Raw genomic sequence first — 18,718 nt, 5'->3', positions numbered from 1 at the left:
CGCCTGAATAGTAGATCCGCCTATGGGTGCAAGAGCATGCTTTTTCAGCCTTGTCTGTGTTTCTCACCATAACTAAATTTGAATGTTCGTCATGATGTTGGTCCCTGTAGAGGCAAGTATTTTTGAGGTGTAAAAAGTTTTAAGAAGCGAGTTTTAACGTCAGTGCTGTGTCATGGCAACATGATTGACAACTCACACCGGGGGCGAGGGGCCGTCCAACTCATCCACCCGCCTACCCTCTGTCTACTTTCCCTCCTCCCTCTCTTCCCCTTCTCCCACTCCTACCACCTCCCCCTCTGGGCGTCACTGACGTACACTTCGAGAGCGGGACCTGCCCTCTCGTCGCCATTTTTTAGTGTCGTCCTCGCACTCCTCGGCGGCTCTGTACAGGGGCGACTGGCGGGAAGAAGACCCAAGTACCACGGAAATACGACTCGTAGGACTATTAGCGACGCGCGTGCCACCGCTCCGGTGTCACGTGCCTGACATGCACGCGCACGAGCCGAGCCGCTGTTGTGAAATCCTCTCTACTGTGAAGAAGACGTGTGGCGGGCCGCCATTTTTCTCCTCCGCCGCCTACAAAGTCCGCTCCGACTCGAGACAGGGGCTTCGAGTAGGCCTTTCAGCGACGCGTGTGCCTTAGCTTAAGAGCGAGGAGCTTGTGCTAAGTCATTTTCCCACCGGCGACGTTGAACCGACATGTGGAATAATCAGAAGAGCAACTGAGGCCACTTCACCCACTTCTCGTCTTCTCAGAACCCACACTGACCGGAGGAGATAAATTACCAGACGAGAATCTTCGGCGTTTTCTCGGAAGGAGGAAGGAAAAGGGGAAGCTTCATTGATCATTGTCGCTTTAGCGGGTATTTTTTTTTTTTTTTGTCTTCCTGGCACGACCGAGCTCGTTTACCACAGGAAACAGTATGGTTCTAAGTTGACGCAAACCGGCCTGTTTGTAATAAGCCTGTCAGGTATTTTACCGGGGGGGTCTCTCAATCTCGACAACTTTCAAGGTGGCGGGACGTACGAACTACCCTGCAACCTCTCATTTGCAGTGATATTGGCCGCCTATATACGGAGCCTAGTTTCTCACCTGTAGACTGACTTTTAACTTATTTTTAAACAGAAATGTCCACTGCTCGCTTTGACTCATCCGATCGTTCGGCCTGGTATTTTGGACCCGTGTCCCGCCAAGAGGCACAGAATAGGTTACAAGGACAGAGACATGGCATGTTCCTAGTCCGAGACTCGTCCACATGCCCCGGGGATTACGTTCTGTCGGTTTCAGAGAACTCCAAAGTGTCTCACTATATCATCAACTCTTTGCCCAGCAAGAGGTTTAAGATCGGGGACCAAGAGTTTGAGCACCTGGCCGCACTCTTGGAGTTCTACAAAATCCACTACCTGGACACGACCACGCTGATAGAGCCAGCTCCCAGGTAGGGGTGACACAAAGTACATCATGCCATGTAAGATTGCCTGCAGATCGCCATTATCTAGGTTAGCTATTTTTATCAGAAGTAACCTACTTTCAGTCAGACTGCAGACTGTTATGTCATGAAGGATCAAGCCTTTTCTGGAAATTGTGCACATGGCTTCATTACAACTACGCATGTGGTCCCAAAATAATGGAACTGCAACATGAGGATTCCTTATACTAGTCAATCTGAGTATGTACAAATAATGTTATTAGCTCATTGGTTGCTATTGACAGCATCATTCGCTGAAAACATCTCCCAGTCAAAATGGATTGGATGGCTATTTAAGACAATGAGTTATGGAGCTAGCTATATATAAAAGCTAGCAACCAAGACACAAACCTCACATTGAAATACTGTTTTTTGATGAATACCTACTGTTTTGGTGTTCTATTCGTTTATAATTCCAATTTAAAAAAAAAAATAATCGAGGTCAGCAATAAAGAACAGTTATTCTATAATGATGCTGGGTAATATTGCCTTAAAATCCTCAAGATGCACAATATGTCACAATAAACATGAGTGTAAAAATATGATCCAAGTAGTTCTGAATAGGTTATATTGTTCTGTCAGCAAAACTAATTTGATTAAAAATAAGGCTGCAGCTATCGATTATTTTAGTCATCGAATAATCTATCAACCAGTTCTAATAATCGAGTAATCAATGCAGAGTAAATTTTCGGAGATGTAAAACAAAGGCTTGCAAAGATTGCACTGTCAAAACGGCATTAAATGCGAATACAAAATAAAATCCCAGAGTGATTATTCAAATGATGCAGAGTTGCACTTTCATTTAAAAATAAGATAGCTGATCTTACCCTCAAACGGTATAAAAAAAATGACTAAAGAGGAGCTAAGTACAACAAAAGAACAATTAGCTAAGTTGCATAGCAAAAGTCCGCTAGCTTAAATGCTATAAAATGCTAACTTTTTTTTACAATGCTCTTAACAAGTCGGTCAAACATTTAGGGTTGCAGCTATCGATTATTTTAGTAGTCGGTTAATCGATGAACTAGTTTGAATAATCGAGTAATCGGATAAGGAACATAAAAAATTAAAGTATATTACCTGAGCTTTAAACGGTATAAAAAAACATGAATAAATGAGGATATAAGTACAACAAAAGAACAATTGGCTAAGTTGCATAGCAAAAGTCCGCTAGCTTAAATGCTATAAAATGCTAACTTTTTTTTACAATGCTCTTAACAAGTTTTTCAAACATTTAGGAATGCAGCTATCAATTATTTTAGTAGTCGGTTAATCGATGTACTACTTAGTTCGAATAATTGAGTAATCGGATAAGGAACATAAAAAATTAAAGTATATTACCTGAGCTTTAAACGGTATAAAAAACATGAATAAATGAGGATATAAGTACAACAAAAGAACAATTGGCTAACTTACATAGCAAAAGTCTGCTAGTTTAAATGCTATAAAATGCCATTGTTTTTTTTACAATGCTCTTAATAGTTCAAACACATATTCCCACAAAAAACGGCTAAATATACATTTAAACTAAATTACGAATGCATTAAAAAAAACATTAGCTCAAACAAAAACTTAGCTTATGTTGGTCTTAACAGGGAGCAGCTGGATTCAGCCATGTGAAACAAGGCAGACTAGAGGGCAGTGTATTCGCCCAAATCTATAAAACAAAATGCAAACATTTTCAAAACTATGACAACTATGAATACTCTAAGCAGCAAAATTTGATTCGAAGCTTTTTTCCCCCAATCGAATTACACGGCGTTAATCGATTAATCGTTGCAGCACTAATTAAAAAGAAGGCAACATGGGGATAGGTAACAGTTCAGTGTAGAACAGTGCATATAAAACTAGCTTGTGGTCTTGAAGCCATTTTCTTGCAAAGGAAAATATCTTAATAGAAGTTAAGTGATGTTACAGTATATATAGTATGTCATCTACATTTCAAACTACATCTTTGCCCTTTTGTCTCATAATCTCCAAGGTACCCAAGCACAGTGAGTGGACCGATCCAGCCTTTGGGCGGCCAAGATGAGAACCTGGAGTATGTTCGGACTCTGTATGACTTCACTGGTAGTGACGCTGAGGACCTTCCCTTTAAAAAGGGAGAGATTCTCATCATCCTTGAGAAGCCGGAAGAGCAGTGGTGGAGCGCCAAGAGCAAAGAAGGTCGCGTCGGCATGATCCCTGTTCCTTATGTGGAGAAATTGGTACGACCCTCACCACACCCGTGCCAACCGACCCTCGGATCCCGTAACTCCAACAGCTACGGCATCCCGGAGCCATCACATACCCTTGTCCATGCCTACGCCCAGCCGCAGACCCCGTCGCCGCTGCCTCCGGGCACTCCCGGAGCTGTCAACACGCCGCTGCCATCCTTGCAGAACGGACCGGTCATGGCCAAGGCCATCCAGAAACGAGTGCCCTGCGCCTATGACAAGACTGCTCTGGCTTTAGAGGTAACTGATAATACAGATTATGTATATTGACTAGGGCTGAGCGATTGTATGATTACGAGCTTAAAAAAAAATTGACTTGGATTTCGGTGATAATCCGTAAACGTACTCTCGGTCAAACCTGGCAGAAATCTGCATGACAAAAACCAATCATTCAACATTTTATGGATGTTATGTATGTTTTATGTACTGGTATAATATCTCGTATCCTAAAAGATTAAAAGTTAAGTTTTGCAAGTTTTCAATATTAAATGCAATACAAGATAAAAATCACTTTTTAAAGAAGTTGTGATGACACATTCTTTTTTCATTTTCTTTTGCATGTTTTTTTTTTTTTTATATATATCGATTATGTACAATATTTGGTCCGTTAATCTGAAATCCTCCATCAATTTTTTTCGGTATCCTTAAGTTTTTTTCGCGGTCAGTATTTTTATATTCTTATGTTAGTATTATTTTATACCAATTTTTCACATATTTGAACACAATACCATTTACTTTTTAGTCACTTATAAGGTCAGATTTGACTTCAGCACCCCAAAATTACACAAGAATAAGTGTGCATCAATGCTACATTTTTTTTGAGTAGCGTAATCGAGATCGGACAATAATATGAAAAAATGGACTTGATCATTATTTTTGACAGATCGCTCGGCAATAATTTTGACACTACATAACATTGTGTCTTTATTTGAAAAAAAACGTCATGAGTAAATCACAGATTATATTGACCTCAATATCTCAACTACAACAAGCACATCAATCTCATCTGTTATGCAATAAAAGTTCTAGGAAAAGTGGTCACAAAAGTAGTTAAACCCTTAAACTCTTAAGTTTTCCCTTAAATGTTGGCCAGATAATCCACCAGTAAGTCTCCTAAAACAACCTGTGGTATTAGTTTTGTTTATTGTGCGACGACCAGATCCAAATGAAAAGTTCCAAAAGTCTCATCACACCTTTTATAAAAAACAAACAAAAAAAAAAACACTTTTAGTACTGTTGGAAAATGCACTAAAAAATATACAAGAAAAAAAGGCAAACAAAATCAATTTCCTATAATGCAACACACTATGGAACATTGATGATTCAGAAGAAATAGTTTCATTCCTAGTCATGAGCGCTGTTGTGTGTCATAGGAGAGAATGTCTAACTATCAGAATTTCTTCCACTGCTTCTTACATGTTCAAACATGTTATGTAATGCATAATGTGCTCATATCGCATGCATAGGTGCTTAACTCCAGTCACTGGTGCCTACGATATGTCTCATTTCAGCAGTAGCCCAAAGAAAACCAACATAAGGATGGTGGAATGTTGAAATTTTTTTTTTAATAGCTCTTAACCAGAAATGACAACGAGCTGTAAGAGTTAACTGCTACCAGGGTATTGAATTGTCAGATAGAAGAGAGCATTCAACTGAGCAGATGCTTTAATATTACTCTGTTCCTGTGTCCTGTCTTATTTTTACCCATTATTGAGAATTTTTAAATGTGAAAACAAATCTATTAAAGTACTTGAGCTTTTCGCTTTCTGAGAAGTATTGTTAACCCTGCACTTCTTGCTAGGCTCCAAATAATCAAATTTTTATCAGTCTTTGAGTCATAATTTGTTTTGCACCTAATACAAACATTGAATCAGAAAACAGCACTTACTGTAATTCCTACGAAACCCGTTTCACCTGACGATAGTGGGTTGTGGTGGGTCATGTTTGTGACCAATGGTCACAAATGTTAGGGTGTCTTGTTCATGGGCAGGACAATGACAAAAATCTTCCATATTTGTGGATGGATCAGAATAAAATTTGGTAGGTATATTCTAGGGACGTATACGCATTGATCCTATTTATGATATTATTTGTAGAGATCAACCGAAATGGGTTTTTCAGGACCGATACCGATTCTGATTATTAATAGTTAGAGGAGCCGATCCGATAATCTCTTTTTGGAGCCAATATTCATTTGCAGTTAAAGTGTAAAAATTGGCTTAAAAATTAATAATACAAACACTGAACTGCATTGAAATGCTTAAAATATGTTTATTTAATGACACAATTAGATAATAATAGCTCCAGAAGTGCCTGAATTACCTACTCAGAAGCATCTGTTATGAAGTTGAATAAATGGTTAAATAAATGGCTCAGAATTTTTTCCACAGAAAAGAAAGCCCCATGATAATCCCATGTTGCTCCTGGTGCTGCGTCACCAGTTGGTAGAAGAGAATATAGTGTAAAGCGCTTTGAGGGCCTTAAAAAGGGTGGAAAGGTGCAATACAGTGCTCCCTTGTTTTTCGTGGTTAATGGGGACCAGAACCCAACGCAATAAGTGAAAAACCGCAAATGGATTCGTTCAGATTTAGCATTGGAAAGAGATACTCAAAGACATGTTTTTTCACTTTTTTACCCAACTTATAATAAAAAAAAACTGTATACAGTGGGGAGAACAAGTATTTGATACAAATAAAAAATACTTGTTCTCCCCACTGTATATAGAGGCCTGTCGCGATAACAAATTTTAGTGGGCGATAAATTCTCTCATAAATTATTGCAATATGCGATATTATTGAGCCCTCCCCCCAATTTTTTTTTAACCAATTTACAATAACACAGTAAGAATACAGTATATATTAATAATACTAAGTAATAAGTAAACCCATTTAAACGCAATAAACGTTTACTCTTAAATTCAATAATACTTTTTAAGAAATCCCAACTAAAAACAATAGACAATGCCTCCTTTAAGTAAAAGACAACAATATCAATACTGCACAGAAACACAGAATAAATAAAATGTCTTTTTCAAGGAAAGATAAAATTACACTTCAATAACTTAAGCATTTAGGCACAGAGGTATAAAGTTGTAGTGACACAAACAATTGCACTTCAACAACAACAGAGAAAAATAGATTAAGTAGCAGTAACAAAAATTTGGCTTCACTAAGGCTAGGTTCATACTGCAGGTCTTAATGCACAATCCGATTTTTTGTCATGTCTGGTTTTTTGGCGTGCCCGTTCAGACTGCCTTTGTCAATGGAGCCCGTTCAAGTATCACGCATACGCACTAATTCGCAGTCCGAGATGCGCTCAGCAAAGTGACCGCATGCGCAGAAGCATCAAAACAAATGACACATGCTAGCTGTATGTCATTCCAGGGTGATCATATTTTGATTTCCAAAAAGAGTACACAAATAACAGACATTAATAATCCCCGTTTAGTCCTGTATACAAAGTTTATATGGACTGATCGAACGCATATACGCACGCACATAAGCCTTGACTTGTGTGCGTGACATGACGTGGGTGTGTCAATTTGCCCCGTCTCGGCCATGTAAGCAGTACTGAAATATTGCTCATTCGGCGCAAAGAATTTAAATTGAAATTTGTCAGGCTTATCCTTTTCGTCATTTTTTTTTTTTTTTTTTTTTTTAATGACCGTGTTCAAGCCCGCTTCGTGCATAAAAGCAGAGTTCAAGCTAGAAGTTAATGCACAGCTACATCGGGTGGGGACGGGATTTAATAAGCCCAGGCTTCTCCCGTCAGCCCTTGTCTTTTTTTCGGGTTAATTAATCTTATCACAATGCTATCTTGTAACTGTCAATGATACCAATGATGATGACAATAAATAACAACAACATCACTCCCGTCCTGCGTGCCGCTTCGGCTTTGCTGATGTCATTGCTGCATGAATTCCGATTGGGGAGACTTGAAATTTCAGACCGCCAGCCACACTTTGGAAAAAAAGTGACCCAGATCGGATTTGAAATGGTCCACTTCTATGCGACTTTGATTCATGCATTAAGACCTGTAGTATGAACGTAGCCTGAGGCTAGGTTCAAATTTGTAAAATGAATGGTAAATGGTGTTATACCATACCCAGAAGTCAATAAAACAGATTGAATCCTCATTAGATCATATTGCGCTGTTGGTAACAAGGAAGCCGAACTTCTAACAGCACGTCCGCCGCACATCTGCTGCACGCGCACACACGCACGCACGCGAGGCGATAAATCACAGCGGGAAAATTACCGCCTTCATTTTCATTGACTGTGCGATAAATGGAATTATTCCGTATTGCGACAGGCTTATGTATATATATAATTTAATAAATGGTTTTTAAGCACTTGAAATGTAATAATTATCCGTTTTAAACATGTTACTGTCTCACCGAATTATTTTTAAACAAGAGTAAAGTAGAAATATGCTTGTCTTTATAAAATGCTTCATTGCTGAGTCCACTCAAATCCGCTCAAGCTGCTCACAGAGTTGCCACAACAATTGTTTAACAAGCGAAATGATGATTGACGTATGCGGCGCGTTGAAGTTTCGGCTTCCAAGCGTCGCTGGCAAGATCAAACCTTAATGTCTTAATCATCGTTAACTTTAATAAGAAACTCTAGTGCACTGCCAGACCAAGAAAAGCAGCAGCAGGAGAGAGAGAGAAGACTACGTGATCAGATTGGGAGAGCTCATCTGTATTTATTTACTTTTTTAATTGAAAAAAAAAAAATATCCGTGATGGAGTGGGGGCGCAAAGTTGGAAGCGCAAAGTAGTGAAGGATCACTGTACAAGTGTAACTCCATTTACCATTTAACCAATCAGAGGATGGGGTGAATACTAGTGCAGGAGACAGCAGGCAGGAGAGAGAGGTGTGGCTGCATCTGAGCCGAAATAACCCAGTTATAATTTTTACATATCGGCCGCTCAAATAAAAAAAAGACAGATACGCGTCAAATTTCCAAATATCGGTGCCGATAATCGGCTCGGCTGATATAATAGGTCTATTTTTTTGTCCCGCGGCTGATTAAATACATAATTAATTGCAGACTTATTGTTGCCTACAGGTTAGGAGTTGGCAAGTAGACAGCCGGGTCCTAGTCATTAATTTGAAACTTGTTCTACATGTTACTTTGTTAAACGCCTAACATACGTAACTGCTGTTTTCATCCTTGAACCAAAGTGAAAAACTTTTCTCTTGAATAATCTTTCTTGAACTCGCTCGCTCACTCTCTCTCTTCATCTCCCCCCATTTACGCTGTCAGCCCCCAAATACAAAGTGGATACACTCGATACCTTCGTTACGGTCTTCTTAACATGCTTGTTTTTATTCTTTCCATTTTACAAATGGCTGTTTGGGCATTGTTTTTCTCACAGTTTACACTTTTTTCCTGCGGTCATTCATTTTCTTAACTACAATCTTACTGAGCACTTTTGTTCCTGATACTCTCGGGTGCGCTTCTGTGCATGTGCTTCTGCTGCTTAATTGCCTTCAGCTGCAATAAAACAATCACATGCTTGATGCGTGTGCTATGTGGGAAGGCAAAAAAGTGGCTCTCAATAAGCAGGTGGCTGATGTTGTTAATTTGAAGAGCTTTTTCATTCCCAACCAACACAGGTGGGCCGATACAGGCAGGGTTCAACTTTGGTCCGTACTTTGTATCTCATGGCTTTTTTGTGTGTGTAACTGACAAAACATTTTATACCGGTATAATTTTTATTGATCGGATTTCAAAATATTAGGATGCCCATGATCAGAAAACAGTCTGAATTTTTTAAATATTGGCGTTTGCACAATTCGTTCCGCTCAACTCAAACTAATATCTAAAATTATGTTTACATTATGGTTTCATTTGTTTTATTTGACTGCATTTGATTTTTCGGATGCTAAACAAAATGTATTTCTACTATTGTGTTAATATAATTTCTGTTTCCGAATCTTTTCAACAAGTCATTTGCAAGTGTTGTTGCGAGGTAGCACTCCAACCCGACCCTGGTCCTCTTCGTCTAATGTGAAGGTGCCCTCAGTAAAGTGTTGCTGGGGGTGCTGTCTTGTACTCTACTTCAGAGACCTCATCCATTACTAGAAGTAAGAGATAAAATGGCTAATCACAAAATAAGTCACACTTGACTTATTTTTGAAACAAAGTGTTTCAAATTAATCACAACCTTTTCTTTTTAACTCTTTCTATGCCATTGATGATGATTATCCAATCATGTGGCTCTTTTCATCCTTCTGCTTTAAATTAAAATCTGTCACTAGTAGACGTCCAGTCCATTTGAATTGGGAAGACTGGCTTAATGCTGAAAAGATTTTGACGTACATACAAGACTCTGTAAAGGTCGCCCTGTTAATTGTCAAGCTGTCCATTATCAGAATTGTTGTCGTAACGATAAATACGTCAATATTTTTTGCTCATTGCCATATCGCACGCACACTATTAATTTTGCTTTACATTTGTACAATGCATGAAATCAAAAGATTGAAAGACATTCTTGTTGTCAATCACATTCCTATAAACCTTTTGGATTCTGCTTTCTTCTGCTGTTAGGAATTGTTACTGAAAGTACCTAATATCCTTGAAATCCCATTTAGGCCAGAAATACAAATAACGTGCCTTCACATTTGCTTCTGTGTGGCTTTTCGTTCACTCTAATCCTGATAAAGACCATATGGTGCGGCCAGAATGTGTTGTGTTCATGTCACGAACCCATCTAAGCAGGAGCCCGCCAAATACTCAGTCATCGGGTCAACCGGCTTCTGTTCTCATAATGTATGTAATAAGTCATGTTTTAATTGGTTTGAACTTGACCTTTTGATTTGAATCTAGAATGTTTGTTTCATAGTAGCATTAGGTCATGGAATGGTGGGGGGGAAAGTGTTTTTTTTCCTCTAACAAATTTTGCTGTAGTCTTGTCAGTAAAGTGGACTTTTGGCATAGGGCTCGAAAACTAACTTCTCTACTAGTAGTTAGTTGCTTCAGCACATTAGTTGATTGCACCTTTCCCACATACACACATTTTACAATTCCAATCAAGTTTTAACGTTGTGTTAAACGTGAAAAAAAAAAAAAAAAAAGTGATACCGTATTTTTCGGACTACAATTCGCAGCTGAGTGTAAGTCGCACCAGCCATAAAATGCCCAAGGAAGAGAAAAAAAAAACATAAGTCGCTTTTTGGGGGGAAATTTACTTGATAAAAGACAACACATACAACAGATATGTCATCTTGAAAGGCAATTTAATATAACAATACAATAGAGAACAAAAAGCTGAATAAGTGTACAGTGCATGAACAAAGAAATGCGAAAATACTGTCCTCACCAGGACGCTACGGCTCGGTCCTGGCTATACAGCGAGCTAAACTCCCAAATGACGATGCTGGACGTCCGTAAAATTTGCTGAATCAATTTCGTACACGATACCAAACAGGTTCGCATCAACGTAAATAAATGATAATTAGCTGCTATTACAGCAATGAAACAAACAGATAGCATGCGTTCGCTAGCATTAGCACATCTTTCAAACACTCGCACAACTGGCTCTAAGTGTCCGATCACGGGTGGAAAACTCAACAACAACAACAACAGAAAAGATGATCCACACAGGCGTTGGCTCTGTAGAGATATTTTACAAGCATAAACAATGAACGTAGGTTCGAAGCCGTGCATCTCTCTCTCGCCCACTCGCTCAGAGATGCTGTGTAGCTGTCCGTCTTCCTCTGGCGTGTGAGCGCTCTTCTTCGCGTAAACAAGTGCGAGTGCGCCCCCACGTGGGTTTGAAAGCGCAGTGTCTGAGGAATGTGTTCCGTCTATATAATTTTGAAGTCTATGAACAAACTAGAGCTGTCCCGACTAGTCGACATAGTCGGCGTCATCGATGACGTAAATCCGTCGACGAGCACAACATCCCGTCGGCGGTTAATGAGGGGTTAAAAAAATATATGCGTGGAAAGTTAGAATGTCGGATGCTCTGTTTGCAAGCGGGGAAAGCGGCACAAAGCCAAAAAAAGCGCACCAGAGTGTCCAAAACATTGACTTATTTCAAAGAAACTAAGGAGAGTACACTCTTCTGTCCTGTCTCTTCAGTGCCAAGCTTGGCTGCACGTCGGCCGTGAATAAACACCTCAAGCGCCTTCACGCAGTTTGTAATTTTTTTTTTTTTTTTTTTATTCTCTATTTTTTGTACACCAGAGGGTGCTGTCGCCTTACTAAATAATAATGTTTCATTGACAATGGGCCTATAAGTGCTATTAGTATTGTTCTTAATGCTAATTGAAAGGTTTATTTCATGTTATGGGTTTATTTTATGGTATATAAAAATTATATAGGGTTAAAAGGTCATAAATATATACAGTATATACAGTGATTGCACTCAAGGGAGAGATTGTCAATGATAAGGTAATAAGGTAAAGGCAATTCATTGATATATAAATAAGGTTTAAAAGGAAAAAGGTGAAAAGTTTTTGTTAATTTCTAATTGTGTTGCTTTATTTGTGTGCACCGTAGCTCTTACAGTGTGTTTACATCAAGAATGGAATAAAAATTGTAAACCATCAGTTTAAGAGACCATCTTTTCAATCGGGATGCTACACTAGTTAGTTCTATCAGCATTTGGACCCATTGTTTATTTGTGATTTATTATTGTTATTTACGTGTTTATTTGTACTTTAATAAATGATTTGAGTGTTCCAATATGTTTTTTGTGAATTGATAAGCGTCAACAAAAATTGCTAAATTAGTAAAAAAAAAAAAAAAAAAATTTGATTAGTCGACTAATCGTAAAAATCGTCGGCTGACTAATCGGGAGAAAATTAGTCGTTTGGGACAGCCCTAGAACAAACTATATTAAAATTAACAAATATTAAAAATAAAAATAAAAAAAACCCCTCCACACACAGTGAATAACGAGCCATTTGAAAGCTAAGTGCAGAAAATAAAAATTGTAAGTAAAATGCTATTTTTCTCTGCCAATTAGAGCCCATCAAAAGTGTTTATTTGATCAAAATGACACAGTGCACGTTTTCAAATTTGAAGCCGAATTACTCATTGCCAATCAGATTTTTCATAATGGGTGTTATTTTAAAGCTATTCTTAGTGTAGAATCTGAATTATGTCAGATTAATTCCAGAAATCGTTATTTACATGTTGAACATGAGGTGCCATTATTTTAAAATGTTCACATTTGCTCAGCCGCTAAACGTAAGTTTTACACACACCGTAAAAAAGTGCACTTCTCTTTTCGTCATGCATGTGGTATCAGTAATAGATTTTTTTTCTTTTTTTTGTTTGCAAATGCTGTTAACCAGTGATTTCTCATGTTGAAAGTGTCACCTTTTAACCGCAATTTTGCGTTTTGTCGAATACTGCCAATGTTTTATAGTAGGCTAAAGTGGTTAGTAGATTGACTTTTTTCCCCATTGGCCTCAATATAGCAATGCTAATATTTTACAATGTTTAACATACATGTGCTTCCTTACATTGTATGTCTAAACTTAAATTCTACGGTGTGTTGTTGACTAATAAACATCTGTGAAAGGAACTGGAGTGTCATATGCCATCAACACACATGTGTGCCTTGTGCACGCAACAAACGCAAACTCACGCCATCGTAGGCCTGTCGCGATAACAAATTTTAGTAGGCGATATCTTGTCTCAAATTATTGCGATATGCGATATTATTGCCCGTTTTTTTTTTTTTTTTTAACCGATTCAACCTCGAATATAGTGACAATACATCCCAATAAATCACCTACAGAAATGCAATAAATGTTTATTCTTAAATAAAACACAAGCTATCTTAACATTTATAAATATTAAAAAAAAAAAAAAACACACACAATGCATAATGAGTCATTTTAAAGCTAGTTAGGTGCAGATTATGAAATAGGTGAGAAACCCACTGTCATTTTTGTTGTCTGCCAATTAGAGCCCATTAAAAGTGTTAATTTGATCCAAAATGGCTGTATCTTGTCCTGCAAAGTGCTCATGCAACAAATTTGAAGCCAAATTAAATAATCATTTATCACATCATATTATCATTGCCAATCAGATTTTTCATAATGGGTCTCATTTTAAATTTATTCTCAGTGTAGAATCTGAAGTATATGCGATTGCCTCCAGAAATCTGAACATAACATGCTTTTATTTTGAAATGTTCACCGGAAGTATGTTTGCTAAGCCACTAACCGTAAACTTTACACTCAGTAAAAAGAAAAACAAAATGCACTTCTCTGTCATCATTCATGTTGTATCAGTAATAGATTTTTTTTTTACTTTTTTTCACATCGCTTGCAAATTCTTTAAACCAGCAAGTTTTCATGTTTGATGTGTCACCTTTTAACCACAATTTTGTCTTGTGGAGAAGACTGTCATATTTTATAGCAGACTAAAGTGGTTAGTATATTTGTCTTTTTCTATTAGCCTCAATGTAGCAATTCTAACGTTTTACAATGTTTAATACAGAAGTGTTTCCTTTTGTGTATCTGAACTTTAATTCCACGGTGTGTTGATGGAAAAATTGGGAAAATTACCGCTCTTTTTTTTTTTTTACCGTGCGATAAATTGACTTATCGCATATCACGACTGGCTTAGTGGTAAGCCTGAAAAACCACACCCTTAAAATGCATGGCACCACAAAAAGGACTGTTACCGGTACTTTAACTTGGAATCCTGTACTTCTCTTCTCAGGTGGGCGACCTAGTCAAAGTGACACGGATGAACATCAGTGGTCAGTGGGAGGGGGAGGTTAACGGACGAAGGGGTCTCTTCCCATTCACTCACGTGAAAATCTTAGACCCCCAAAATCCAGATGAGAGTGACTGACCTAAAAATAGACCTCCTTGCCTGTACCGTGCTGAACGCGAGTCCGCCCCGGCCTACCGCCAGTGTCACCATGTGCTTTTCCTGCTGGTGATGTACCATGACAAGACCCCCAAATCCCCATCCCACTTGCTACTCTTCCTCCCTATTCGCCACTGCTGTTGCCAACTGCTGCAAGGCTTTGACTGTTTACATCCCTGGATACATCCAAACTAAAAGCAGACTCCCATGACAAGCAGTGTTGATACACCGGGTTCCATTTCATTTCACCATCTTTAATGTATATTTACCACATGACATGTTTGAGTGTGCGTATGTTGTGATTATTTGTACAAAGTGCGGAGGGGGCAGTGAGGCAATTTAGTGTTTTCTCCAAGAAATCGAGTCTGTCTTAAGCACACACGTGGAGTTGTATCTATGCTAATTGCAATCTACACTATTCATGCCATTTTTTATTTGTGCCATTTGGTCAGCAATTTGTGAAATTTGCAGAGGACTATGGACACCTGTCAGCGGCGATGTCTTTGCATGTTTCTGAGATCAGATGTCTAGACAAGCTTTGTGACTGCACATACTGCTAAAACAGTGGGAAATCTAAAATAGCAGACCGTCCACCTTCCAATTCTTATAAACTTTGCCACCATGTCCCATATTTTGACTTGACATGAAATTAAAATGGCCTTAAGAGGACTGGAAAACTGATATTGACATTGAGGGAAATGGTTCTCTAGCCCTCCACTGTGGCATGTAAGACATGAAGGGGCAGGTGACAACCCTCTCATGTCGCTGTAAGCCAATAAGAGCCCATAAATGCCTTTATTTTCCTGAAAGATAAATGCATCTTTTGTTGCATTCAATGTGTTTTTTTAAATGACATTTCTTCTAGTGTAGTTGGGATTTTAACTAGCTTTTTCTTTCAATGTTGGGCCTGCACAGCCGTTGATCTCTATATGCAAGCTGCCTCATGTCAGTTGTGAAAACTAGAAACATCCTACACCTGACATATCTGCTGTAAAAAAAAAAAAAAAAAGACCTGCCACATTTTCAACATTTGTGTTTTGTTCAAATATTTTTATTTGGTCGGATGAGTTGCTGTGACTGACTGAGGGATGCTGTTCAACAAAAGGGAAACCTCTGGCCACGGAGACACGTGTGGCCACTTGCTGCTTAAGGTCGTTCATTTCTTCTTTGGTGTTCTTTTCCAGTGTCCTGGTCTGCACATTTGATCCAAGCTACTAATTAAGCAATACACCCCAATTGTCAATGACCCTCCTTGAGGTGAACTTCTCGTGCTTGTGAGTTGTTTTGTAATGGCATTAACAGTATTACTGTCTCCCGACTCCTAGGAAAGCCTGTCTTTTACTTAAGGATTAAGAATTGTGCCTTTTATTTTCTTATACCATTGACACGTGTTAATATTTCCCATGGTTAACACCTGTGCTGGTATTGACCCTTTATGTACAGAACAAGTAAATAAATTTACATCTACTACTTGAAGCTTTTGTGCGTTCTTTTGAGTATATCTGGAGCAACTCGATAAAATGTAAGGTTTTTTTTCCCCATGGCTGTGCCCAGGAGAAAGGAAGCAATTAATGAATTTTAATGAAGTGCTAATAAGAGAGTCAGCTGACCCAGATGGCAAACTTTTCAAGGGCAGTGTCACGCACGTTTGCTGTTTTCTTCAACCTCGAACCAACAAGAATGTGTCTACAGCAGTTAAATAGTGCGTTTAAGACGGAGTGTCAAATTTAACACCAGCACTGTTGTAACATTGCTGTTGTAATATCTGGGTTATACTAATTTAACTGATCAAAAACAGATGAGGAAATATTATTTAGAACAACTTTTTTAAGAAATATTCCTGTATCACATATTGTTAATTGTATATGGATGTGCTTTAGGATTACAAAAGGAATCGAGCTCGTAATGCGCCTTCAAATCGATGTGGTGCTCTGTTCAGTGATTGGTTGTTGTTGCAGTCATGTGACCCACTTTCATTCAAACATGCCTGACCTCTCCTCAGGGCACTTTGTGTTTGAGTAAATGTAAGCGTGGTGCAATCGATACCAGCATTTATACAGTCCATTAGCACCACACCCATTTGCTCATCCTTCATAGTTAGATAGGTATATCATTAAATCGAATTTTATTAGAACATACGCGTTTGCATTTTCTTTCCATGTTTTGTTCTTACTGAAGCTTCTAAAATCATTCGTATTGGGTTCATTGAAGACTGAATTTTCCTTGGGGGTGAATTACGTGAGTTTTTTTTTTTTTTTCCTGCCTATCCTGAGTATGCCCTTGCAGCCTACCATGCATGTTTTCGGAATGCGGGAGGAACCCGAAGTACCCAGGGGAAACCCATGCATGCACGGAGAGAACTTTCATACTCCACACAAGAAAGCATAAGACCGAGATTGAACCCTTGACCTCGGAACTTTGAATTAGGCCTGCTAACCACTCATACACTGTTGTCGCCTATACTGTGTGTGTGTATATGTGTGTGTATATATATATATATATATATATATATATATACTGGACTGTCTCAGAAAATTAGAATACACAATATTCTAATATCCTGACTGTCTCAGGAAATTAGAATATTGTGTATTCTAATTTCCTGAGACAGTCCTGTATATATACACAGGACTGTCTCAAAAAATTAGAATATTGTGTATTCTAATTTTCTGAGACAGTCCAGTATATATATATATATATATATATATATAATATATATATATATACGGCGGAAAACATTCAGTTCTGCTTGGAGACCCCCAATTTGGCCAAGTTTTAAAATTACCCTATATGCATGTGTGATACATCATTGGAAAGCCCAAAATCTCTATGGGGGAAGAAAAATTTTGAACAAGAGGGCATTTTAAAAAAGAAAAAAATTTTAAACCCCTAATCGGTAACTCGAGAGCATCAGAGTGACAAAACACAGCTGTGAATGGCCACAGCCGGACTTTTTGGGGATTTTATGGGTGAAACTAATATAACAAGGGTCGCAATGCAGAAATCGCAGATATCAGGGATTGGTCGAGATATTCCTTTTCAAATATTTACCCTTTTAAACGCTTCGATTATTTATCATTTGACATATCAGAGAAAATGCGACAGTAACAAAAAAAAAAAAAAACAATTAAGCGATAGTTATGAGGTAAATATCCATGACTTTTTTTTAGACGCCATTTTTTTCATTGTGACGTAATTTGTTTAAAAGTTTAAAATATGTGATTGAATATTTTTATAAAATCATTTTTTAAAAACAATGTTAGACATCAATTGATGATTCTAAGCTTAAAATGATACATTTCAAATAATAAATATAATTACTTAGCTTCTTTTTATGGCTGGGTTGAAACAATAGCGGTTGTTGCGGTGTCTGTAAATGGGGGTCTCCAGGGTAAAACAGACAAATTAAAAATAGTTCGGGGGCTTAATGCGCCATGAAACTGCAATGGCAGCATATAGACATATTGTTCTCTCAAACACAACAGTTCTTTTGGCTCAAAATACTGCAGTTTATTTTAAAGAGGGGTGCAAGAGCAGAAACTGCTTTTTCAGCCATGTCTGTGTTTTCCGCCATATATATTGGAGTGGTCCCGACTAGTTGACTCCGTCGACGTCATCGATGACGTAAATGTGTCAACGAGCACACGATCCCGTCGACGGTTAATAAAAGGTTAAAAAATATATATGCGTGGAAAGTTGAGAATGGCGGACGCTTGAAATACAAGCGGGGAAAGCGGCACAAAACCAAAAAAGCGCACCAGAGTGACCAAACCATGGACTTATTTCAAGGAAACAAAGGAGGGTACTCTGTTGTGTTCAGTCCCTTCAATGCCAAGCTTGCATACCACAGCAGCATGTCGGCTGTGAATGAACACCTGAATCGCCGTCACCCAGAAGAGGACAGGAGACAACAAGCTGGCAGATCGTAAGTCCATATAATGACATTTTTTTATTGAAGTTTCCTTTATGTGATTCGTACGACAGAGTATTAGGGGCTAATGTCAGACGAATGTAGCTGAATAAGCAGTTCCGTACTTTACGCAGCGAGTTGCCGCCGCCTTTAAAATCAACAATATTGAAAGCATCCTGTGTTTTCGAATTAGTTTGACTAATAAGGAAATCCTTTTGCTTCATCTATGTCAGATTATAATCAATAGAAGAATTTATACTAATGCTTCTTCGTAGCTC

The 18,718-nt window shown here is 38.3% G+C and overlaps 1 protein-coding gene across 1 annotated transcript; it reads left to right on the top strand.

Moving 5' to 3' along the window:
* The first annotated feature begins 257 nt into the window (after positions 1-257).
* On the top strand, positions 258-15,553 carry crkl (v-crk avian sarcoma virus CT10 oncogene homolog-like). The gene is made up of 3 exons (XM_057819360.1): positions 258-1,439; positions 3,448-3,922; positions 14,378-15,553. The coding sequence occupies exons 1-3, from the start codon at positions 1,129-1,131 to the stop codon at positions 14,510-14,512; spliced, it is 921 nt and encodes a 306-aa protein (XP_057675343.1). The 5' UTR covers positions 258-1,128; the 3' UTR covers positions 14,513-15,553.
* The last annotated feature ends 3,165 nt before the right edge of the window (positions 15,554-18,718 follow it).

This window comes from Corythoichthys intestinalis, chromosome 17 (genome assembly GCF_030265065.1).
Source record: "Corythoichthys intestinalis isolate RoL2023-P3 chromosome 17, ASM3026506v1, whole genome shotgun sequence".
In the NCBI taxonomy this organism is placed as follows: domain Eukaryota; kingdom Metazoa; phylum Chordata; class Actinopteri; order Syngnathiformes; family Syngnathidae; genus Corythoichthys; species Corythoichthys intestinalis.
Note: the sequence above shows the minus strand (reverse complement) of the source record. Positions and strands in the feature narration are given on the sequence as shown.